Here is a 26,669-nt window from a genome sequence, read left to right as displayed (position 1 = left end):
CATTTCCTTTGCCCTGAGCACCTCACAAGTGACAAGCCTGCATGAGGGCTGGACGTGTAGGGGCGTGAATGCACAGAGTGCGTCCTGCATGGCCGCTGGTGTGTGGCGGCGTGCCGTGTGGCCTGTGTGTGCAGGGAGGGGCCTCGCAATCCAGCAGAAAACTCTACACGTATGCAGAAGCACTGACGATTACATGTGGATATGCATCTGCACACACACCTAACACACGTGTACATATGCAAATACATCTATGTGTCCACGTGAAAGACGCATGAACACAAACACGTCCACGGGTGCAAACACACCTACCTAGAGAAGCACGTAGACTTAGAAGCACGTAAATAAATATGAAATACAAGCACATGCAAATGTGCACACAAATAGATATGCCCGTGTGCGTGCAAAGCAGGCACGTATATGGGCTCGTTTGGAAATTCCAAACATGCGCAAGTAAACGTGGGAATGCATGCATTATCCACAAATATGTTTGCAAAAACAAGAAATGCAAACGCAGAAGGATATTCAAACACCTTTGCCGACACAGTAACAAGCACATTCACATGTGTAAACACACACATAAAGAGACACATAAATACATAACTAGGCATATGCAGCTGTGCCTGGAAACATCTACGTGTATATGTTTACACGTTTGTGTGCAGCTGCATGTGCACATGGATGCAAGTGCCTGTAAGCACATATGCACGTGTACATATGCAAACAAACCTGCAATATATGCCCAAGTACACGCAGGATTGCACCATGTGAGATACACATACAGGTACATACGTGCCGTCCGACAGATGGACGCTGAAGCAAGGTGGGCTGCTCCAGGACACGGACTCGTACGGACCAGGCGTGTTTGCTGCGCGTCCGGGAGGCGGTGTCCACGGAAAGGATGTAAGGATGGGAGGTGGGCGGGGGGCGATGAGGTGACTGGGTGACGGGTGCTGAGGAGGGCACTTGAGGGGATGCGCACTGGGTGTTAGACTGTATGTTGGCAAATGGAATTTCTTAAAAAAAAAAAAAAGTAAAATAAAATCTAAAAGTAAATAAATAAATAAATAAATAAATAAATAAATAAATAAAAGGACGTAGTGATGGGCAGTCAGCTGGGCTTTGCCCTGATGGGCGTGGGGATGTAGTGAGCTTGGGGGAGGATGCATATGGCAGGCACAGGCAACATGCTTTAATGAATATGTTGGTGAGGTACCAGCCAACAGGGCTGGCCTGGGGTCTGGGGCGGGGGCGGCTGTGTGAATAGTTGGGTCAGTACTTTGCAGGGGGCAGCCTGGGGGTCGAGCGTGAGCGCCCATACGTGTGCGGGGAGCTCCTCCAACAAGCGACCGTTTGTGCGGACGACTGTTGTGTCGGGAAGAATCAACGTCCCAGGGCTGGCGCGGGGTGCGGGCGGGCAGCCTTTGTGGATTTAGGACCAGGAACCCTGGGCTGCCCGTGAGGACCACGTGTCCCCCCCGCCCCCGCACCGAGCTCGTGTGCGGAGCGGCTCCCCCATGTCCCTGCAATCCCCTTCCTTGCAGCCGGGGTGATGATGGTCCCTGAGAGGACAACCGAGGACGGCTTCGAGGAGCACTTCGGGCTGAACTACCTGGGCCACTTCCTGCTCACCAACCTCCTGCTGGACACGCTGAAGGAGTCGGGAGCTCCCGGCCGCTGCGCCAGGGTGGTCACCGTGTCGTCGGCCACGCATTACATCGGCGAGCTGGACATGGATGACCTCCAGGGCAGGTGCGTGCTCGCGGGAGGCCGCGCGGGGCTCGGGCTTGCGGTGGGCCTCACCCGGGGGGCGCGGGGGGGCGCGGGGCATGGTGTGCAGCGTCACGGGAACCGGTGCTCCCCTCCGACCAGGTTGGTCAGACACCTCTCTTACCATCAGCATGACCACTAGCTGCGAATTATCCACCGTTTTGCTCTGAAGCGCCTCATGGGGACCAGCCCATGAGTACGGCACGCAAATGCCCTCACCTAAATACTCCCGTCTTCATTTTATGCCTGATGAAACCAAAGCGTATTAAAATAAGAAGATCTTCCTGGGGCACCTGGGTGGCTCAGCAGTTCAGCATCTGCCTTCAGCTCAGGTCGTGACCCTGGGGTCCTGGGATCGAGTCCCACGTCGGGCTCCCCGCAGAGAGCCTGGTTCTCCCTCTGCCTATGTCTCTGCCTCTCTTTCTAGGTCTCTCGTGAGTAAATAAATAAAATCTTAAAAAAAAAATCCTCCTAATGTTACTAGACAATCACGCATAGAGTCTATATTCCATCCCAGGAAATAAGTACGCACAACAGAACAAAACCACCAATTTGGACTCTGCTCCATTGTCAGAATCACTAAAAACCTCCCTGCGAACATTCTGTGGTGTTCTCTTACTGCACCCCACAATGCATGTCTTGTTTTCTGCGTTTTTTAATTTTTTATTTATTTTTTTAAGATTTATTTATTTATTCATGAGAGACACAGAGAGAGAGAAAGAGAGAGAGAGAGAGACGCAGAGACCCAGGCAGAGAGAGAAGCAGCCTCCATGCAGGGAGCCCGATGTGGGACTCGATCCCGGGACTCCAGGACCATGCCCTGGGCCAAAGGCAGGTGCCAAACCACCGAGCCACCAAGGGATCCCCCTCAGAGTTTTTTTAAATTCTAATTTTTTTTATCGAGGTACAATTGCTATATACTCAAAAATTACATTTGTACCTCAATATTATAATCCTAAATATGACATCATAATTATAACATACATTGTAACATTATAATGTGATTATAATTGTGATATATGTCACAAATAATTTAAGTATAATTGTTATATACCATATGTATGGCATTACAGTGTCACAAATATGATTGTTATGTATCATTATATGTTATAATGTAATTATAAGTGTTATATACTATCACACATGTTTTAAAGGGTATGATTGTTATATAATATATATGACATTATACTGTTGTCATTGTAACTTACACATTAAAAAGTCATAATGTAATTGAAATTATATGATATCTATCATGTCATGTCATAATTGCTATTATACATGTTATATTGTTTCATCGTCACAATTGTTATAACGTGTCACGACGTTATCCTGTTACAATAATCATACAATGTGACTAATGTGTCACAACATTGTAGTGTTATAATTATACAATGTGACATTATATGTGTCACGACGTTACACTGTTACAGTTATACAATGTGATGTTATATGTGTCACAACACTATCCTGCTACAATTATACAATGTGACGTTATATGTGTCACGTTATCCTGTTAACGATTATCATACAATGTGACATTATGTGGCTCACGATGTTATCATGTTATAATTCTTATATAATCGACCTTACATATGTTGTCACATTACAATGTGATAATTACAATCGCCACCTCATGTGACATTCCGTTAGTGTTGGGGGGACAAGGAAACGATTCGCCACTGGCACGAATGCCAAAATCGTCATCATACTAATTGCTAATTGCATTTAACATGCATCATCGTCAGACCACATGCATCTTATGCTCCTGCTGCTTAGCTGTGCGGTGTTATCATTTTTATTTTTATTTTTGTTAGAAAGACACAAGTTGGGCGTGGACCTGGGCGTCTGAAGCAATGACATCTTCTCTTTTGCAACTGCCGGGGGCCAACCCCCTAACTCGGTGTGCCGCGCCCGGGTGACTCCTGGTGGCCCAGGAGGCGCCGCGTTCCTGTCTGTGTTTCGCGCTCTCTGCTCCTTAAGGAGAAAAGAGTCCCTGAGTGTGATTGGGGTGCGAGCTTACGTTTGTGTGGGCAGCCGTAACTGTGTGCGGAGGAAATGCCCTGCCTGCGAGGCCCCTGACCCCTGGTCTGGGATGTGTGCGGGCTGGATGCTCTCAGCGCCCCAAGGGATAGGGTGGCCCAGCCATGCGGCCCCGGGGGGAGCTTTCCAGCACGTGTTTATGCATGGCAATGCCCCATCCGGTCTTCCAGGGAGTTCTCAGCCAACCGTTAGCCAGCCAGGCTCCTGGGTGGGTGGGTGAGTGGGCTCTCTGCTTGTGCCCTGGGGGCAGGGACCACCCTCCCTGGGATTTCCCCTGGGGGCAGGAGGGAGAAAGTGGATCCGAGGTTCTGTGGGGGAGCAGGTGGTCTCTGAGGACGGGCATGGGGACGGGGCTGCCCAGGTGCTGCAGGATGAGCCTGTGCAGAGAGGAAGCAGGGGGAGCCAACGCGCGGGAGTTGGCGGGCATGGACAGCCATGCTGGAGAGGTGGCCGCATGTTAAAATTCGACAACCCCTTGGGCTTCAAACCCTCTGCTTTCCCACGTGAAGAAACTCGATCCTCGCTTTCCCCCTGGTGTAGACACAAGCTGGCCAGTTATCGTTGCCAACACTGCAATGATGTTTGCTGGAAACTCACAGAGAAGAGGGGCGGACTCTTGAAAATTGTAAATCAGTGCAACGGACTTGTGAAGAAGTGGATAGCTTTCTTAAAAAAAATGAGTTTCACTTTGGGGGAAAGGGGTGAAAGTGTCATTATTTAAGTTAAAAGCATCTCGATAAATATTTATAGATGGTTTACATGTACGACTGAGAGAGACAGAGACGTAGATTCATTTAAGGAATTGGCTCAAAGATCAGCGCGGCGGCCAAGGCCAAGATCTGCAGGGTCGACCAGCAGGCTCAAGATGAAAGGAAGAGTCAGTGTTGCCATCTTGACCCTACACACGGATAATTTAGGCAGGATTTCCACACTATAGTGATGAGGCCACATTCTTTCTTCTTTGGAGGAGACCTCCATGTTTCCTCTTAAAGCCTTCAACTGATTAGACAAGGCCCACCTGCATGATGGAATGGGAGCTGCTTTACCCCGAATCTCCTGATGTCAGCATTAATCCCATCTAAGAAAATACCTTCGCAGCGACGATTAGACTGGTGTCTGAGCAAGCCACTGGGCAGCATATGCAGGAGGCTCTTCCGCCTACACTACGGCTTGTCTGAGTGTCTGGCCTCCCTCGGCCACAGGCTCCTCTGTGTAAACCTGAAGAGTGAGTGTCCGTGCATTGTGTGGCCATTTGTACGGACGTTTTCACAGCCCGTGATGTCACTCATTGGAAACCCAGGGCTCTCAATAAATTCCCCAAAGTGTTCACGCGTTTCTGCACTGCCCTGGGATTGCATTACACGCCGCAGACGTGCCCGCCGTGTTAAATCAGCGACCACATCGCACGTTTGCACAAGGCTGCAAATTGGCACGTGGGCGCCAACGTCCCCAGGGCTGTTTCTGGGGCGTCCCTTTGTGTATACGCAGAGGCCCTTCCTTGCTCACGGGATTTCCTGAGCCCCTGCTGCACGGTCCGTATTCCCACAGTCCTCGGGAATATGAAAGGTGGAAGGCCAGGGATGGGCGCCACATGACATGTGTCCGTCCCGCTAATGGAAAACGTGGTCTGGAGGTGACAGGTGACTAGACTTGCCTCAGAACAGGTGCCGTTCATCCTTGGTCCCGAAGAGACTGATCGGGGTCGGACCCGGGGAGCGTCTGGGCTCACGGTCGCAGGTGGACTTTCCATCATCGTGTTGCTTGTGCCATGTATGCGTTAATGTCCCACAAGGGAGAGCTCACACCTTACTCACATGATGTGAGTGTGACACCCTCGGTTGTGTTGCCTTCTGCACACCTCTTTATCGAGCTGAAAATGTGCGTTTCAAACACCGTGAGCGACATGCAAATTCAGAGACACCTGAATTTTTTTTTTACTTCAGTAAGAAAACTCAATAAATTGCGTTTTTCAGCAGCTCGAGATACTCTCTCAGAAATCCCATGGTCCTGGGCACAACTTCTAGTTTGGGAAACCCACTCCTCGTGAAACAATGAAAAATAACAGAAAAGGTCCGCGGGTTTCTAGGACGGGAGGGTGTTGATTGTCCTACAAGAGATTGACGGGCAGTATAGGGCAGCTTGGCGGAGAAGGAGCCCTGTGTGCCGGCGTGGGAGTCGTTAAATAACCCGTGAAACCACATAGAAACTATATCGACGGACATGGTGTAGACAGGAGTATGCTCCGATCTGACTTAGAGCAGAACTTCAGAGAAATTCACGAATCCTACCAAAGTAACCCTTTAACTGCTGTTAGTATATATATTTATTAACCTTTTCAGAACTTACCATGTCCGGAAGCCCAGACGCCCTTTCGTTGGTCTCCTCACACCTCCACCATTTACCAAGTGTTCGTAAATTGTAAATAAACCCAAGTCTAATGCTGTTTTTGCACTTTTTTAAAGCTATTTTCTATGAAAACCCACATACGTGTATTTAAAATTGGCATGACTTCCCCCTGTAAAGCGGGCTGTCGTATTTAATTTGCATCCCTCCGTTGCAGAGCACAAAAGTACACCAGAAAAGTGTTTCTGCTTTGACAGGAGGCGAGACTATGACCGTCGATGACTTTGGTTTCAAGTTGACCTCCTGCTTATGCGTGGAGCGGCGACACCGATAACGTTCTTTATTTACTGAAAATAGGGATCTGTGTTTACGGGTCTCGATTCTGCTCTGTGACAACGCTTATTACAAAAGCGAGTCCCTAAAGCCTAGCCTTGAGATCGGAGCCACGCGGCCGCGTCCTGAATGAGTCCGCTCATCGCAGGCGGCGAGGGGCGCCGTGTGGTTCTGGTTGCGCCCGCGTGTTACCCGTGAACGTTCAATACCTTCGCTGTCTATGGTGCCCAGTGCCTTTCTGGGCTATGGGGTTTCATTGAGGACCAGCGTCAGCGGGGGCATCGCGTCCTCCTGTTAATTGGACCTGAGGTGGGAGTGTCATTTCCCCATAAACCTGTGGGGACGGGGTGGGGGTGGAGGATGGGGGTGGGAACCTCCCGGAAACAGCTGGTCGTTACCTACTTTCTTCCTGCCTCGTGTAGAGAAACACAGACGCACGTACTGACGACCCCCTACCCCGTCCCCGCTGTGTGTTCCTAACGTTCTGGGTGCTCCCCTCTCCCTGCTACCCTGTAACACCATCATCACACAACGCCTCCGTTTGCCCCCGACAAACATGCGTATTGATGTTCCCCACCGTTTATAAGGGCCGCGTCCCAAACGACAGGACAGGTGGAGACCCCGACGCTCGCGTGCACATGGCACGCAGGTGGCTGGAAGCCAAGACGAAAGTCGGCATCGATTTCCTTGCACTTCATCACCCCCTGCTTCCTGGACCTGCATCTTCTCCCCTATGGGAAGCACATAGGACACATTTCAAAAAAAAAAAAAAAACAAGTCCGTTGACCATAATTGAGGGGTTGCAGCTCGTCTTGTGTCGGGGACGGAATTTGCACGGTCTCCACCAGCCTGTATTGTTCTCATAATTCGTCCCTACAAAAAAGGGCACGTTTGGGATCATTTTAGCAATTGCTCATTGGCACGTTGGCCCGGTTGGCACCCTTTGCTGACCTGCCGTCCTTGCACCGGTTGCTGAATTTGCCCGAACCCATAGGAGGTGCGCCCTCGAGGATGAGCTCTAACGTACGGTGCGCTATGCACCTGGGTGGTGATGACGTGCGGATGCAGCAGGTGTGCCTAGCACAGCCTCTGCTGGGGATGCTGATAACGGGCGTGGGCTGGGGGCGTGCATGTCCATCTGCGGACACGGAGGGGCCACGGGAAATCTGCACCTGCCTCTGAGTGTTGCGTCAACCGAAAACTGCTCCAAAAATATACATTCTGGTAAAAAATATGAGGATCGTGTGCCTTGCACGTCATGAGGCCACAAGGATGGTAACGTTGACCTCACTCCAATTCCCACTTCTGTATATTTACTGTGAAACTTTACTGAGCGTGTCGGTTTTCGAAGAAATGAACATAGAAACAAATGTCACATGTGGACAGGTCGTATTTATGCCAAGCTTTTGGAGCTGGGCTCTCAGCTGTTTTTGCCTTCACATTAAAGGCGGGTGGGGGGGGGGATCGCCCCATCCTTACGATCACTGGGATGCTGGACTTTCTGTTCTGTTCTGGGGCATCAGGTCAGTGGCCTGGGTGACATCCCGGGTGATGGAGCCTCAAGGTTGTTGTACAAACTGGAAGAACCGTCATGAGCAGAGGGAGTGGAAACCAAACATCAGAATAGCCTAGGGGAAGACAACAGGTGGGAGACTGTGTCCCCAGACAGGTGAGGGACCCGGGCAGGTGAAGGACCCAGTCAGGTGTGGGCCTGGCAGGTGAGTGACACAGGCAGGTTAGGGACCCGGGCAGGTGAAGAACCTGGACAGGTAGGGACCCGGGCAGGTGAAGGACCTGGTCAGGTAGGGATCCGGGCAGGTGAGGGAGCCTGCAGGTGAGAAATGCATCAACCTCTTACCCATGTCCTGCTTTCCTTCCCCAGCCGCTGCTACTCCCCGCACGCCGCCTACGCCCAGAGCAAGCTGGCCCTGGTCCTGTTCACCTACCACCTGCAGAGGCTGCTGGCCACCCAGGGGAGCCCCGTGACGGCCAACGTGGTCGACCCCGGGGTGGTCAACACGAACCTCTACAGACACGTCTTCTGGGGCACGCGTCTCATCAAGAAGCTCTTCGGATGGTGGTTTTTCAAGGTAGGCCTCCTGCGCTTACCTGGCTGTGCCCGCCTCAGGTCCACGGCCCCACAGGTGGCCACCCCCAGGCCACGTACCAGCCGTGGTTGGGTGCACACTCAGAAATGTGAGCATCCCCGTGTCCCAGGTCGCCAACACCGAAGCCTCACGCTACAGCCTCCCCGTGTGTGTGGGGGGGGGGAGGGGGTGTGGATTCAAGCACGTATTAGTATTTTCTGAAATCACATGCGATTTTGGCTCTGCTTTCCCCCTGGCGGAGGCATCTGGGCGTGCTTTGCACACCTGCGTGTGTCTCTAAGGAGCCTCGCCTGCGTGCATCCCTGAGCATCCCTCCCGGGAGGATGCAGGCTGCCTCCGTTGTACAAACACAAAGTCGCACAGAAGGCCCCTTGCAGGACTCACATGGTCCTCCCCGATGTGCCCCAGGTCCCATGAGGTTGATGGGAGACCTTTGCCCAAAGATGGGACAGTCCCCGTGTGGGGGAAGCGCGTGAGCTTCTGACATGTGGGGCTGAAGCCAGCAAGTCTCATCCTGCAGAGACCCAGATGGTGCATGAGATGCACCTGCCGCCACGCACACAGCTTGAATTCTGCGCGGCGTGGAATTGTGCACAGCATTTCAAGCCACCCCAAATCCCACCTGTAGGAGCTCCCTGGTGCTGCTTCTCTGTCAACGGGGCCATCATCCTTCCCAATCCGTGTCCCCGCTCTCCCATCAAGCAATGGAGGGTCTGTGGTTATTGGCAGGCACGTCCGCGTCGGTCTGCAGCTTCCTTCATTGCTCCAGTTTAGATTCTTGCTCCTTTTTCCCCCATGGGGCGTCTCGTGTGACAATGACAATGAAAGGAAGCACGCAGCCGTGGGATCCGGGCACCGCTTCCAGCTCCCAGGGTCCTGGAGAGCGCATGGTATTAATTTCTTCCGCGGTTGAGAAAGGAGAAAGGACGAGGTCCAGGGCCATGGAGGGCAGGATGCGAGGCTTCGGGGACAGTGACCGCGGTGAATTCACCACCTTGGGGCTCTTCGTGCACCCCCGTGTTGGGGCCACATGGGAACCCAGATCCTAGTCTATGGAAGTCATCCTGTGACTTCCAGCAGGGGGTGTTGGGGGAGAACGCTGGCATCTGGCCTCAGCTGTCAATCACCCAGCTCCCCTCTGCAGTTCCACTTAAAATCCAAATCCCCTTTTATGGACATGACTTTCTTGAGTGAATTCTTTGAGCAGTTCCACTTAAAATCCAAATCCCCTTTTATGGACATGACTTTCTTGAGTGAATTCTTTGAACAGGTCCTTAGCCATTTTGTTTTCCCCACGGCGAGGGGGGGGGGGGGGCTGCGGGCTCAGAAAAAAAAAAAGAAAAAAGAAAGAAAGAAACAAAAACCCTTTCTATTTAATGAGGGATATTTAATCATGCGTCTCCTGTGGCACATCTCCCCGCCCCCCAATTTCTCGTCATTTATGGTCTTCGACGGGGTAATTTAAGCCAAAATCGAGTCAAAGGCGTTAAAATTGGTTGTCTGTTCTCTCAAGAGGTCGAGTTTCGCTTTGTGGCGTTGTGAAGACTTCCTACTTTGAGGGCTATTGTCATGTTTGGAAAATCCCCCTGCAGCAGGTGTGCATCACTCCTTTAGTATTTTCTGAAAGCACATGCGATTTTGGCTCTGCTTTCCCCCTGGCGGAGGCATCTGGGCGTGCTTTGCACACCTGCGTGTGTCTCTAAGGAGCCTCGCCTGCGTGCATCCCTGAGCATCCCTCCTGGGAGGATGCAGCAGGGAGTGATGCTGGTCCCTGTGTGTGCAGAAGCCCGTCCTTCCTGCTCTGCTGATCCCACTGATCCCAGAGGGGAAGGACTCTCCTTTTCTAAATACCTGGATGCTCCTGTCTGTTCTGAATTCACCTGTCTGCTCTGGCCATGCCCTCCCCCATGGCTCTGTGTTCTGAGCTTCCTTCTCTCTTTGGCCTAATGATCTTTCTTTCTTTCTTTCTTTCTTTCTTTCTTTCTTTCTTTCTTTCTTTCTTTCTTTCTTTCTTTCTTTCTTTTTTCTTTCTTCTTTCTTTCTTTTCTTTCTTCTTTCTTTTAAGATTTTATTTATTTAATCATGAGAGACACACAGAGAGAGAGGCAGAGGCACAGGCAGAGGGAGAAGCAGGCCCCATGCAGGGAGCCCGATGCGGGACTCGATCCTAGGTCCCCAGAATTACACCCTGGGCTGAAGGAGGCGCTAAACCGCTGAGCCACACGGGCTGCCCCTAATAATTTTTTCAAGATCAACTTTTAGATGATTTGCAGTTTGAAGAAAACAGAATTGATGATGAGGATGTATCTGCGTATTCACCCAAGTGTCTCTACATCTGTACATTTAGGCTGTTGCCAGCTTTTTATGATAGAAGAGAACAGAGAGAAATGGGATGGGATAGAAGATAGAATGAAAATGGAAAGAGTAGAATAGGATAGAGTAAGGCTGAATAAAGTAGAGTAGGATAGGATAGGATAGAATAAAATAGGATAGGATAGGATAGAATAGGATAGGATAAAATAGGATAGGATAGGATAGAATAAGAAAGAATAAGATAGGATAGAACAGAACAGGATAGGATCAAATAGGATAGAATAAAAAAAGAATATAGAATAGAGTAGAATAAACCAGAATAGGATAGAATAACAAACAATAAGATAGGGTAGGATAGAACAGAGTAGGATGGGATAGAATGAGAAAGAATAGAATAGGGTACAGTAGGATAGAATAGAATAAAATAGGATAGAATAAGAAACAAAAACAGAATAGAATGCAATAGAATAGGATAGAATAAGAAAGACTAGAATAGAATAAAATGGGATAGGATAGGATAGGATAGGATAGGATAGGATGAAATAAAATAAGGTAGGGTAGATTAAGAAAGAGTAACCGAATAGCGTGCCGTAGAATAGGTTAGAATAAGATAGGATAGGATAGAATAAGAAAGAGTAGAATAAGGCAGGATAGGATAGAATAAAGGAAGATAGGATCAAACAGGATAGAATAAGACAGGGTAAGAGACTAGAATTGAGTCGAATAGAGTAGGATAGGAGAGAAAAGGAGAGAGGAAACCAAGAGCAGCAGAATAGGATAGAACAAGACAATTGAATAGGATAGGAGAAGAAGGAGTAGATAGGATAGAACAGAATAGGATAGAATAAGATAGAATAGAATAATATAGGATAGGATAAGAAAAGAGTAGAATAAGGTAGGATAGGATAGAAGAGGAATAGGATAGAATAAAACAGGATAGTATAGGATACAATAGAAGAGAGAGAAGAGAAGAGGAATAAAATAGAATAAAACAAGATAGGATAGGACAGAGAAGAGAAGAGGAATAGGATAGAATAAAAAATAGGGTAGGATAGGATAGGATAGGAAAGGAGAAGAGAAGAAAAGAGGAGAGGAATAAGATACAATAAAACAGGATAGGATAGGATAGGATAGGATAGGATAGGATAGGATAGAAGAGAGGAAACAAAGAGCAGCAGAACAGGATAGAACAAGACAGAATAGGATAGGAGAAGAAGGAGTAAGATGGGATAGAACAGAATAGGATAGAATAAGACAGAATAAAATAACAGGATAGGATAGGAAAAAAGAGAATAGGATAGGATAGAAGAGAAGAGAAGAGGAATAGGATAGAATAAAACAGGATAGGAGAGAAGAGGAGAAGAAGAGGAGAGGAGAGGAGAGGAGAAAGAGAGAAGAGAAGAGGAGAAGAGAAGAGAAGAGAAGAGAAGAGAAGAGAAGAGAAGAGAAGAGAAGAGGAATAGGATAGAAGAAAACGGCTGGACAGGATAGGAGAGAAAAGAGAAGGGAAGAGAAGAGGAATAGGACACAAAAAAACAGGATAGGATAGGATAAAGTAAGAAAGAATAAAATAGGATAGAAGAGAATAAGAAATAATCAGGTAGGATAGACTAGACTAGAGTAGAGAGGAAGAGGACAAAATAAGAGGGAACAAAGTAGAGTAGGCCGGGCTGGGCTGGGCAGGGCCGGGCTGGGCCGGGCTAGAGTTACGGACAGAGGAGAGGAGAACCAGAACGGAAGTTAATTGGCAGGCATTTCTAACTAATCTGGGGTGGGGTGGGCGTTGAGACCTCACACGGTGATCATCTTTGTCAGAGAATAAGTCGTCTTTCCGCTCAGTTGTGTCTTTCTCCAAGCTTGCGACTTTGTGATTTATAATGAAAACACATGTTTGCTCTTTGCCCTGTTTCTGGCCCAGAGCTCCCGAAACCCTTGGAATTTCCGGTGGGTGCGGAGAGCCCGGAGGTCTCTTTTGTCATGTGAATAGGCTGACTTTCGGAAATCCCCTAAGGAGGGGGCCGGTTGCCAGGGGAACCAGCCACGTGATTAGAAGCCTCTGGGCACTTTGTGCCTCACCCCTGACCTCCCGGGAGAGGAGGCAGGGACTGCAGGTTGAATCAGTCCCGGCGACCAATGATTTATTCCTGCGATAAAGCCTCCCTTTGTAGAAAATGAAAGGTCGGGGTTCAGAGAGCTTCCGGGTTGGTGGGCAGTGCAGGTTTGGGCTGACAGGTGCACCTGGGGAAGCCATGGAAGCAGCTCCACGCCCGTCTCCACACCTGGCCCCAGGCATCCCTTCACCTTGGCTGTTCCTGAGTTAGAGCCTGTGATAAAAAACCCGTGATCTAGCCAGTGACCTGTTTCCTGGGCCCTGTGAGTCACCCTAGGAGATCAGTGAGACCCCAGGAGGATGTCCTGGGAACCTCCACTCTGTACCTGGGTGGGTCAGAAGCACAGGTGACAACCTGGATTGGTGATGACGTAGGGGGTGCCGGGCAGGCTTGTAGGGCTGAGCCCCCTACCCTGTGGGATCTGACGCCACGGCCAGGTAGATAGGTCAGAACTGGGTTGACGTGGGGGGCAGCCCCGCATCTTGGAATTGTGACCAGAACCCTAATGCTTCTCAAGAGGTGTTTCATTAATTCTCCGTAAATGCCTGTACCTTTCCTGTTGGCATTTGTTGCTAATTGTTTTATGAAGCTGCGATGTTTGATTCTGCTGTGAATAGGTTTTATTCAAAACACTGCCAACCGTGAATACAACAAAATACATTCGATGGTCAGAAGTCACATTGTCACACCACCTGAGGTGCCCAAGCTTTCCCCCCAAATGCACCTGCAGGAACTAACCCACACGTCCGTAGCATCCACTGTTTTCTTGTTTCTCCTCATGAGTGTCTCACCCATGTGTGTCTCTGAAATTTGACTTTGCGTTCTTTGACCCCAAGGTAAGTAGAATGATATCTGTGATTTGCTTTCTTTGCTCAGTAGATTAGTTTCCTGGGGGGCACGTGTAAGCCAAGGGGCTAAAACCACAGACATTCATCTTCTCCCAGCCCTGGAAACCAGATGTCTGAGTCCAGGTGGGGCAGGACCAGTGAGGTCCAGAGGCTCCGGGGAGGGTCCCTCCTGCCTCTTCCAGCGTCTGAGGCCCCAGGTGTCCCCAGGCTGGTGTCCTCATCCCTTCCATCTCCATCTCCATCCTCACATGGCTCCTCCTCTGTGTCTGTGTCTCCTCTTCTGTCTCTTACAAGGACCCCTGTCATTGCATGTAGGGCTCATCCTCATCCAGGACGAGCTCATATACCTGCAAAGACCCTATTTCCAAATCAGTGTCGATTCACAGATGCCCGGATTTGGATGCAGGCCTATCCTCTGGAGCCCAACCAGGGCAGTGGGAGCTTTATCAGAAAGCCCCTAGAGCCAGCTCTCTCCCATCAGCTGGTGGAAAAACCAGAAACTGGTGGCCAACATCTTCTGTGTCCTATTGATTCAGAAATGTCAAAACTTATGACCATTTTCAGATTAAACAGCAGCAGAAGAGAGAAAAGACATTAGAATAATTTCTCATAAAACAATAAAACATTGTGGGCAGAGGAGAAAAGACCTATCTATCTCTCCGTCGTATCTGTCTACCATCTATCGTCTGTCTATGTGTCTATCCATGTATCCATCAATCCATGTGTCTATCATATTTATCTATCCATCCAATCACTTAACCATCCATCTACCTACACCTCTTATCTATTCATCCATCCATCCATCCATCCATCCATCCAACCATTCATCCATCTGTCTATATCTCTTATCTATCTATCTATTATCTCAGATCCTTCACTTCATCACATCTGCAAAGACCCTATTTCCAAATAAGGTCCCATTCCCATGTACTAGGGGCTAGGACTTCAACTTGTGTGGGGTTTTTTGCGGGTAGGGGGGACCAATTTAACTCATAGTTCTCCATACTCAGTGTTTAAAATCAATCCCTATGGACTCCTGGAGAAGTAGATTATTCGATCCTGCCCCGGTGGCACCCATCCACATGTATGTACAACACGGTTTCGACCTGTCCTCCAGATCAGAGACATTTGGGGTGTTTCTAGTTCTTTGGGGTTTCCAGAAATGTTGCCTTGAGGGATCAATCATACATCTCCACATCTGCTTCTATCCCCATTGCTCTAGGGAACATGGCGGGCTCTGGAATGAGAAGGTTGTAGAAGGTTCTCTCGTCCACGTTTTCCAGAGCATGCCATTGGGCTCTCAAGGGCAGTTTTACCAACACATGATGCAAGTACTGAGAATGCCTCTGGCCTTATGTCTTTATGGATTCTAACTCTGACGTCCTCTTTTTCATACACTTCTGGTCTATTTAATTAAATTAGCTGGATTTCAATTTAATTTTCAAGCCGTTTTGAATTTTTAATGTGCAAATATCATAACCCTCCTCTTCTTTCTAATATATGTGCTTCTCTTGAAGATGTTCTTACCTACTCGATAGGCAACTAAATAGTAGGTGGTGTAGGCAACTCATATCTTATTTGCCATTTTGATGGTGAATCATGTAATGATTTTCTTATATATATATATATTGTCAATTGCATATTGTACTTTTTTTTTTTAATTTATTCATGAGAGATACAGAGAGAGAGAGAGAGAGGCAGAGACACAGGCAGAGGGAGAAGCAGGCTCCATGCAGGGAGCCCGACGTGGGACTCGATCCCGGAACCAGGATCACACCCTGGCTGAAGGCAGGCGCTAAACCGCTGAGCCACCCAGGGGTCCCACGCACTGTACTTTCTTATGTACTATGCTGTATATCATTCCCATTTTACATTTCCTTTGAATGAAATATGAATGTTGAATTTTACCCAAAACAAAATAGTTCGCTACATACCAAATTATGGTATTTGTGGTGCACGGGCTGGCCACATGGTTTGTCGATAAAGATTTATTGGCACACATGCTTATTCATTCACACGTTGTCCGTGTTATAAAGGCCTTGAGATCAGATGGCCCACAAAGCGAGAAATATTTACTGTTCAGCCATTTATAGAAAACATCTGCCGAGTCGGATCTACAGAGATGACTACGTTTTTGTTTGCTTTAACTCCCTTATCTGGATAATGTGGATCCATATCTTACTCTAGAATGGATGGTCCTCAATTTCTAGAATGATTCTTGCTGTAATGCAGCAGTGTTGTCCAGTACACGAGAGGATCCCATTCCCCAGCCACTTCTTTGAGGACTTCTGGATTAATGTTTATCCCAACGCTGTAGATCCCATTCTGTGCTATCTTTATCAAGCTGAGATACTAAAGTCTTGATGATTTGTTTAAGAAAAAAAAAAAAAAAAAGCCATAGGGGCATCTGGGTGGCTCAGTGGTTGAGCATCTGCCTTTGGCTCAGGTCGTGACGCTGGAGTCCGGAATCAAGTCCCGCATCAGGCTCCTCGCAGGGAGCCTGCTTTTCCTTCTGCCTGTGTCTCTCATGAATAAATAAATAAAATCTTAAAAAAAAAAATTTAAATAAATAAAAATCATAGAAAGCAAAAGAACGAGAGAATCGAGAAGCCCACTTCTCCCCCCGTATTTTTCTCTCTTATAGTTCAGCCCTAATGTAATTATCGTGAGAACTCTGTACCTTGGAAAAGTGGAAATATTAGCCTTTGCAAACTCTCTGGGTTTGGGAATTTTCAGAAAGATAATTCCAGCTTGGTTTTCAAATTTTTCTCTAATACATACTGCTTTCTTGGGGACTCCTCCCTCTTTCCACGTCAGTGTTGACAGCTTCATCTCTTAGATAATTGTCTGTTTCTTCAAGTTTGGGAACTAATGAGGATGGTTCCCAAGCCTTTTTGCGGGGTCCGCCTCCCACACCCGCTCTGGATTCCCTCCGAGCACTGCTCATGAGGTCAGCCGAGACCTGGAGCTCCCTTTAGGGCTTCATCACCTCCCTTCCTTTCCAATTTGCCTTCCTACCAACTCATCGTTTGGTGTCTACTTCCTCAAGCAAAGAGATTTCAAAAGAGTTTCTTTGGCCAGGGAAGCGTCCACACCCACCTCGTTCTGGCCCCAGCCCAGAGCGCCTGGGCCTGCGTCCTGCAGCACCTGCCCGCTTGGATTAAAAATGACCTCAGGCCGGCCGTTGTGTGCGTGGTGCCGCCGCTGTACAGAAGAGAAAAGAATATGGAAGCTGTAGACCTAAGTCGTAGGAAGAATATTCATTATGATGGAAATGAAGTAAAAATAGGATCAGGAAACAGCACAGAGTCTGTAGCTCAGCACAGGGTTGGGGCCCATGCATTGGGGCATCATCCCTATCTGCTTGCCTTCCGGCCTCGGGTTCAGTGGGTGCCACATAAAAGCGTGATTCTCAGTGCCGTGGGCGTCGGGACCCCTGTACGGGGCTCACGTCAAACAATAGCAGGCCTCCTTGGAATACTTTATACACGGGTCTCCAATTAAAAAGGATCAAATGGACAGTGTAGCATGTGCTCGCTCACCTCACAACATATGTGACCAGTGCTGGTTGGTTCTCTTTAATATACATTTGAATCAACCCAGTCGTGGGGTCATTTGATTGCTTTTTGATGGATGTGTCAGGAGGATGGCGCGTTTAATTAATCAAGTCAAGGACACACGTCTGGCCATCCTTCTTCCCACCTCTGCATCATCAGCTCCTCCCCATCGTTCATCAGCATTCAAGCGCACGCTGAATTGACAACCTTCAGTTGACCTTCTCTCGTGCCATAGGCACCTACCACTATTACTCTTCCATCCTGGGGTGTAGGAGATGCCAGATGACCCAGGGGAGCCCAGTGTCATCACACGGGTCCTCATAAGACAGAGGAGGGAGAGTCAGTCGGACAATGACAGGGGACAAGGAGACAGACCCTCACCTGGAGCGTCCAGGGGGAACACAGCCCCTGCCAACCCCCAGGTTTTACCCATTGACCTTCACTGTAGACTTCTGACTTTGTGGAATTTTAATGTGCTAATTCTGTGTTGTATGAAGCCACGAAGCTTATGATAATTCACTAAGAGTAGCCAACGGACGGGATCCCTGGATGTCTCAGTGGTTTAACGCCTGTCTTCGGCCCAGGGTGTGGTCCTGGGGTCCCGGGATCAAGTCCCACGTCGGGCTCCCTGCATGGAGCCTGCTTCTACCTCTGCCTGTGTCTCTACCTCTCTTTCTCTCTGTGTCTCTCATGAATAAATAAATAAAATCTTAAAAAAAAAAAAAAAAGAGTAGCCAAGGGAAACTCATACTCGCTGTCCTTGGATCCCAGCTATCAAGACTATTCTCTTATGTCTTTGCCCAATGTGTTGGCTTCAGCATCTTTGTCTGTAAAGCAGGTGGAAAAAGAGCTACCCCACAGGGGTATCATGAAGATGACATCAAATCAGGATGCGTGGAGCGGGGAGTCAGTGCATGATGTTCATTTGGACAGATGACCTCTCATGCATCCCTCCAGGTGCAGAGTGATCAAGAATGGTCACTGGGGAGTCAGGTGGGCACTTCCCATCATTGCTCCCAGGGCTATGGCGACTCCACTAGCTATCACTTGCTTTGACTTTGAGCATTTTCATGATTGATGAAAGGACGAATATGGTGGCAGTGGTCTGTCCTAGCGTCGGGTGCAGGAGGAGAAGGCTTCCTGGGGATGGAGCCTTTGAAGGTGGATTGAAGGTTAAGCAAGGGTCCATGAGCAATGCTGCAACCATATGTCAGAGAGAAAGTAGTTCAAGATGGCGGGTGGTCAAACTGACACCACGTCAACTGTGTCCCCCATCAAGACTTAGAAAGGATCTGAGCTACCCATGTCTCAGTTCTCCGAAGAGCCACATCTCAGGTGTACCAAGAGACAAGTCTATCATCTGTTACAAGCAGTGGCCACCTTAGGATTTCAGGGCAGGCGCCAGTTGAGAAATGTCAGTGACGAGGTAATAGGGTCAGAGCCTACAGAGCCATCCAGCCTACAGAGCATCTGATGGACTGCAGGACATGGGGCTTCTGAGGGCTCTGCTTATAGACCATTGCAGGGGTGCAGGTGGTCCTGGCTGCGGTGGAGAGGGAGAGAAATCATTTTGAACACTAGTTCCAGAGATAAAATCAAGACATCTTGGCTGGTTGATTCTGAGATGTGAATCAGGATAATATGGGGTTTCCGACTCAGGAAAGTGAGGGTAATGGTGGTGCCTGTCAAGATGACAGGGTGATTGGAAACGTCCAAGGAGGGATTTAGGGATGCTCGACCTTGAGTCTCTACTTCCAGGTACCAGCAGGGCTGCCGTGAATGTCTGTGGCTCAGAAGACAGCAGAATTGGGTTTTCATTTCAAACATGAAGACACGGAAGGAGAAGAAAAAGGAATCCATAGGCATGGGGGATGGGCCCAGAGGGAGGCCGATTGAGGACCGAGATGCAGAGGGTTGGGGTCTCCGGAAGAACCGAGATCTGGCCACCCCTTCCCTCTCCTTCTCATCCTCCGCGATGCCCCTCGCTTTGGTAATTTGTTAATTCCGGATAATAATATCTCATAAGACTGTTGTGAAAATTGCTAACATAATATATGTGAAAGCATTTCCAAAACTGTAAAGCGCTATGTAATTATGTAATTATAAGGCATTCATGTTTCCCTCCAACCGTACATTGCTTGCAGCTCTATTTAGCACGCCTTAAATTCCATCCTGTATTTATTCTACTTACTGGGCTTCTTTTTTTTATTATTATTTTTTTTTTCACGTGCTTGTGCCCAACCATCGACCCATAGCCCCTGCCTGTTGTCAACTCCAGGGTTGTCGGGGTTGTTTTCAAAATTGCCTTTCTTTGCCCCGAGAGCCAACAAAACACTGGTGAGCATTTAATAAGCATTTGTTGTGCTGAATCCAATTGAAACGGGGTGCATAGCTTCCAGCTCCAGCCGCGGCTTCGTGCAGAGAAAACCTTTAACTATAAATACGCGGAGCCCTCTTCCCTGGTCTCCCCGCGGGCATCTGGTTCCTTAGTGATCCCCCCGCCTCTGATAAGAGTAACACGTTCCCCTCTTGGGTTTGGTTTTACATTTTAGACATCTTACAAGTCTTTAAGGATGATATATATGTTTTTTGTTTTTTTTTTTTTACAAGCTGTAGATAAGATGGGATATGTTATTTGTGCCTGAGGAAGCATTGTTTAGAGGACCTTCTTATCTATTCAGACACCGGCTGATTTTTTCCCTACCCAGCGCCCGGGAAACATACTTCGTCATCCCGGGAATGAGCTGGAAGACAGCTCACCTCAACTACAACTGCACACGGGCAGATAATCAAATTTTGCCGGGGGGCTCCGATAGATCTGCAGGTGCACCGTTGGATGCTGGTCATCCGTCCTTGGTGTTCCTTGAGGCCAGAGAGAGAGAGAGCACAGAGTTGATTGGGTCATTCTGCATGTCTCTCTTAATTAGGTACTTTGTAATTTGCCTCCGTCATGCTCGTCATCATGGACCTGAATGCCCAGACATTTTGAACACAGCCGACTACCGGATCCCAGGTACTTTCCTAGAGGAGACAATCCTTACAGGTGAATTAAACAAAACAAGACAAAACCAAACGATTCCATGCTCAGCTTAGAAAACTCTAGAAGGGGAGTGTGGTTATAGAAACAGGCACAGAACGTCCATTTTCGTGTTGGAGGAGAGCAGCTTTGAATGCCGTCAGCTGTGTTCCTGTAGATACTCCGGGACAGAGTAAGCTAGAGATTCTCCTTCGTTGACCCACTCTGGTTGGCAATCGTTAGCCTGTTGCGGTTTCGTGACCCCAGAGCTCTCAGCAGATCATGGGCTCCGCTGAGCTTCTCTAGGACATGAGGTTCCATCACCGAATGACCCAAGCAGTGATCCCAGAGAGGAAGAACGGATGAATAACTCTCTTTGCTGGAGACGAGCATCCCCAAGCTTGAGCTTATTAGTCATGAAATATCGTCTACGTGTTCACCGTGCAGGGACGGATTGTAGGGGTCACAGGAGAGGAAGCCTTTTGATCTTGCCTTTTTGCCAACATGAAGCGTTGAGTTAGCAACAGTGAATCACCGTGCCCAAGATCTTCAAGAGCGGCAGGGCTGGACCTGTTAGCAGTCAACCCAGCTAGTTTTCCTTGTCAGTGTGTGTGTATATGTGTGTGTGTTGGGGGCGGGGGTGGCTCCCTGGGACATCCAGCCCGTGACCTGGTGCCCAGCCAATGGTGGATCATGGTGCCATGAGCCACAGGTGCCACAGGTGCAAGACGTCAGGTAGTAAGAACACAAAACAGAGACAAAGAGGAAAAGTGAGGGAAGAGAGGAAGCACAGGAAAAGCGAGTATGCAGCTCAGGTGTCTCTCACGCTCCCACTGAAGCTGGTCTCACCCTCCACTACTACTGTGGCGTGCAGGGTTCTAGCTCAAAGAGATTCAGGGAAAAACGGGTGGTTGTTTCCTCCTTGTGTTTTTTTTCATAACCTGGAATGTGGCCTCATTCAAAAATAGAGCTTGGTGTCGGCTCATGGACTCATCAGCTTGGGCGGCTTGAACAGAATCCCACAGACGGGGGAGGTTTGAACAACAGGTACTTGTTCCTCATAGTCTGGAGGCTGGAAATCTGAGATGCAGGCGTGGCCAACGTTGGTTTCTCCTGCGACGTCTCTGCTGGACGTGCATGGCCATGTCCCTGTGTCCTTACGTGATGGACAGACGGAGAGCTCTGGGGTGTCCTCTCCTTATTAGGGCACCAATCCCATCATGGGGACAGGCGCTGCTGCTGACATGACCTCATGCAACCCTAATTACGGCCCAGAGGCTCCACCTGGTAATACCATCCGTTCAGGGTTAGGGCTTCCACATATGAACTGAGGGGTGGCGGGGCGGGGGGGGCGGATGCATACTCGGTGAGAACAGGACGCGTGCATTCACTGGAGATGTATGTTAGAAGTATCTCCTGCTGAATCAGAGCATGTCCGTGCCATGACTCAATGCGGCCCATGAGTAGAGGCATAAGCACCTGTTTCCTGGAAAAGCCATGTGCACACAGCTCCTTCCTGGGACGGGCACAGAGCCACCGCGGCCAGCTGTCACTGTAGCCCCCAGTTGGGGAGGAGAAACCACACGGACGTCGTATGAGTCTGCCTGGGGCTGCCGAGGCAGACGAGGTGGCTTCAACATTAGACATTCATCGTCTCTCCGTCTTGGGAGCTGGGAGTGTGAGATCCAGACCAGGCTGAGGCCTCCTGACGTGGAGACCCTGTGTTCTCCCCGTGTCGTCATGTGGTCGTCCCTCTGGGTGTGTCCGTGTTCTCCTCTCTTCTTATAGGAACACAAGCCCTATGGGATCAGGATGCACACTAACAACCTCATGGTACCTTAATGCCTTCTTTAAAGACCCGACCTCCAAATACAGCCCCATCTGAGGTCCTGGGGGTGAGGGCTTCAACATATGTATTTGGGGTCGGGAGGGAACACAGTCCAGGTCATTTCAGGCTTTCTGGTGGATGTTCAGCCTTCCTGCTTCGCCGAGACAGAAGCAGGAGCTGTGCCCCGTGGACACTCTCCCTTTGGTTAAGCAGGTGTGGTGGCTCTCTCTGCACGAGATGTTTCCTGCTGCAAGAGCTCATTTGGGCTCACAAGTCTTCCCAAACCCACTGTCCCATCTGCATTTCCCAGCCCCTTTCTGAGTGTTTTCTAGGAGAAACCAGCACACGCTATGGGCAACCACGTTGGCTAGGGAGGTGGCGGCCCTGGGTACGAATCCCGGCGTCTCCACCCACCAGCTCTGTGCTGTGGAGAAGGCACTAGTCTTCTCTGGGCTCTGGGTCCTCACCTGTGAAATGGGTGTTAGTCCTTGGCACAATGCCCAGCACACAGTATGGCCACCCCTGTCGTGTTTACTGTTTACCGTTCGCAGTTGGGTTTATATGGGTCACTTGTGAGGTGCCATTTGTTTCCCCTGATACTCGTTTGGAAAAGTATTGCTACAATATCCATTTTCCGGGAGAGGATACAGGCTTAAGAGGGATGGTGGTTCGGTGAAGGTCTCACAGTTAACAGGTGGAGGCAGAATTTGAACCCAGGTCCTAAGATTCTTGGGTGTTTCCTCCTCCTCCAGATGATGCAGATGCAGATCAGTTCCCAAAGGTTAAAGTCCTGTGTGTGAGAGCTTGTGGGTGAGCACATGTGTGTGCATGTGGGCTACTGTCCATGCATGTGGGTGAATATGCATGTGGGTGCATGTGAGCATGTATGTGTGCATGTGGGTGAACAGTGTGCGTGTGTGTGGGTGAACGTGTATGTGTGCGTGTGTGGGGTATTAAGCATGTATGGGTGTATATGGGTGAGTGTGTGGGTGCATGTGAGCATTGCATGTACAAATGTGTGTGACTGTGAGCGCTTGTGGGTGAGCACGTGTGTGCATGTGGGCTATGTGTATGCATATGGATAATATGTGTGCGCATGTGAGCATGTGACTGTGCATGTGGGTGCATATATGTGTGGGTGAGTACACGTGTGCATCTTGGTGAGCATGCATGTGTGCACGGGAGCATGTGAGTGTGTATGAGCACATATGGGTGTCTATGGGTGAGTGTGTGGGTGCATGTGAGCATGTGTGTGCACACGTCTCTACACACATATGTACATCTCAACATCATGACACCCTCCCTTTTACACGGGCTCGTCCTATAATGGCTCTGATGGGTGATGATTAGCATGTGATATGAGATGTAATGAGAAATAAATGAATAAAACCATCTATTTCATGAGCTGTCAAAACATTTAGGAATTAAAGAATACAAATGAAATCTCATTTCCGTCTTCATTATAAGCCCAAGGCTTTGAAATGTTCTACGAACGATCAGCGGTTGCTTTTTTAAACCTCACATCTATCATGTACTTAAGCACATGATAGTTGTTGGTAAGTGGATGTGATTAATTCTCCGCAAGATGCCTTATAGCCAAAAAACAACTCTTTTTTTCTGCCCCTTTGTATGTTAGCAGAGCTGGCTGCCCAGGGCCAGCTACGGTGATTGTGTGTATGTGTGCAGGTGAGTGTGTGTGTAAATGTATGTGTGGCTGTGTGAATGTATGTGTATATGCATGAGTGCATGTGCGTGTGCATAAGCATGTGTGTGTCCTACGTGAGCATATGCATGCACATGAGTGTGTGCATGTGAATATGTGTGTGCGTGAGTATGTATGTGTATATGTGAATGTATGTGTGTAGACATGGGTATATGTGTGTGCATGTGAGTACCTGTGTCCACATGAGCATATGCGCACACATGAGTATGTGTGCATGTGAATATGTGTGCATGAGTATGTGTGTATGTGAATGTATGTATGTAGACATGGGTATATGTGTGTGCATATGAGTACATGTGTGTCCACGTGAGCATATGCATGCACATGAATGTGTGTGCATGTGAATATCTGTGCATGAGTCTGTATGTGTATATGAATATATGTGTGTAGACATGAGTATATATGTGTGCATGTGAGTGTGTGTCCACGTGAGCATATGCATGCACATGAGTATGTGTGCATGTGAATATCTGTGTGCATGAGTATGTGTGTATATGTGAATGTATGTGTGTAGACATGGGTATATGTGTGTGCATGTGAGTACATGTGTGTCCACATGAACATATGTGCACATGAGTATGTGTGTGCATGTGAATATCTGTGTGCATGAGTATGTATGTGTATATGTGTGTGAATGTATGAATGCACATATGGATACATGTGTGTGCATGTGAGTGAGTCTCAAGGGAGCACATTTACATGTGACTACGTGTGTGCATGTGAGTTTACGTGTATGCACGTGAATGTGTGTGCATGTGTGGATGTGTTTGTGTGCATATGAGTATGTGTGCATGGGAAGGTACATGTGAGTTTATGTGTCTGCAAGGGAGTATATGTGTGTGCATGTGAGCACAGATACATGTGAATATATGTGTGCATGTGAGTGTGTGTGTGCATGGGAATGCCAACCCCCCATGCAGTTGAAAATCCCAGTATCCCCTCTGACTCCCCGAAGCTGAACTACTGAAGCCCTCGCTTGCCTGGAAGCCTTACCGATGCCACACGCAGTAGGGGAACCCATATTTGTCCGTTGTGTGTACTATATGCTGTATTCTCACAATAGAGAAAGAAAACGCAGCTAAGAAAATCCTGAGGAAGAGAAAACACATGTATGAAACTGTGTTACATTTATTGAAAAAATCCGCATCTGAGTGCACCCGCGCAGTTCAAACCTGTGTTGTTTGGGGGTCAGCTGTTTAGACTTACAGAGGCACATGGGAAGCTCCAGAGTGGAGGGCGGGTTGAGCTTATTAAACAAAATAAGCTCCTGAAAACGTCTTTATCCTGACAATAAGAAGCGAGGGGGACACCGTCGGTTCTGGATCTGGAACCACAGCGCTGCACGGAGGCGCCTTGGTTCCCACCACTCGCAGTCTCTTGAGCTCCTCCTGGCTCGCCGACACCCCCTGACCACGCCAACACCCACTGACCACGCCGACTCCCACCCCTCATATGTGTCGTCCGCGTTTCCAGCTTCTGCTTGAACTTTGCTTTGCCCCTAAGCAGTGACCGTAGCCCGCGAACGCGTCCGTCCCCCGTGGGAAGCTCACCGTGCTGCACGGACACCGAGAGCCTTTCTGCATGGTGGCCATGAGCCACCCAGTTGCTAACTAGTGTTGCTAAAACACAGAGGCTCCGCATTCATCCACTTTGAGCCAATAAGACGCATTTGGGGTTCATCAGGAGCTGGAGAACTTGACGACGCACGTCTGGGATTTTAATATGCATCTGCCTGTGGAAATGGACCAACCCATCTCGGAAGTGCAACCTGGCATGTGTCGAACCCGAAGCCAGGAGCTGCAGGGCTCTGACCCCGCTAGGTTGCGCTCGTGGCTTTCTGCTTGAGCTTCCCGACCCAGGTGATGAGCATGCTGTCTCACCCAACGGCACCTGTGGGGGTCCTGAGAATCCCATGCGCTCTGCTCTAAAAGCTGACATGGCCTGGCCTTCTTCCTTCTCCCCACAGACCCCAGATGAGGGAGCCTGGACGTCAGTCTATGCAGCGGTCACCCCGGACCTGGAGGGACTTGGCGGCCGCTACCTGTACAACGAGAAAGAGACCAAGTCTCTCGCAGTCACGTATGACCTAGATCTTCAAACAGAGCTGTGGGCCAGAAGTTGCCAGATGACCGGCATCACCGACGTGTCCCAGGACACCTTCTCGGGGTAGCTGCTGCATTGGGGAAGACCTTGCCTTCTGTCTACCAAGCACAGGTCTGTGACAGATCCCCATGTCTGCATTGTTCATAGCCGTCCGCCTTCATGGCTGTGTCCCCAGAGGTCTCCTGTCTGCCGTCCTACCTTTGCAGGAAATCAAGGGCCAAAAGAAACATTGAATGTAATCCCCAAGTAGGTGATTCTGAGCCATAATCATGTGCCAATTTGCTACAAGTGCCATGAACAATTAAATGCTGCCTAACCCAACTGTGCGGTCTTCCTTGTGTAGCATAAGGCAGGGAGGAGATCTGGGGAGGCGCGTTCCAGGTGAGATAGGCATTTTAGGGGAGCACGATCATTGGGGCTGTAGGGGGTCCCCTGCGTCCTTGTTCTTCCATTCACACAGAACTGGACACCCACTCTGACTCATGGGCCCCCGAAACTCTACAACCTGAGACTGACCTGGTCCCCGGTGCTTCCTGTAGCCCTCAGAGCTGCTGTCATGAGCTCAAGCCCATGAGTCAT

At 49.0% G+C, this 26,669-nt stretch overlaps 1 protein-coding gene across 1 annotated transcript in view; it reads left to right on the top strand.

The window, feature by feature from the left end:
- Positions 1–26,411, top strand: part of DHRSX (dehydrogenase/reductase X-linked) — a 138,048-nt gene extending 111,637 nt beyond the window's left edge. Inside the window, exons 5-7 of the mRNA XM_038586722.1 lie at positions 1,542–1,749; positions 8,366–8,573; positions 25,954–26,411. Of these exons, the coding sequence (XP_038442650.1) occupies positions 1,542–1,749; positions 8,366–8,573; positions 25,954–26,157 (620 nt within the window). The 3' untranslated portion in view covers positions 26,158–26,411. The remainder of the gene's footprint in view (positions 1–1,541; positions 1,750–8,365; positions 8,574–25,953) is intronic.
- Positions 26,412–26,669: the final 258 nt, after the last annotated feature.

The sequence above is a fragment of the Canis lupus genome, chromosome X, assembly GCF_011100685.1.
Source record: "Canis lupus familiaris isolate Mischka breed German Shepherd chromosome X, alternate assembly UU_Cfam_GSD_1.0, whole genome shotgun sequence".
Taxonomy (NCBI): Eukaryota; Metazoa; Chordata; class Mammalia; order Carnivora; family Canidae; genus Canis; species Canis lupus.
This window is presented reverse-complemented; position numbering and strand designations above follow the sequence as displayed.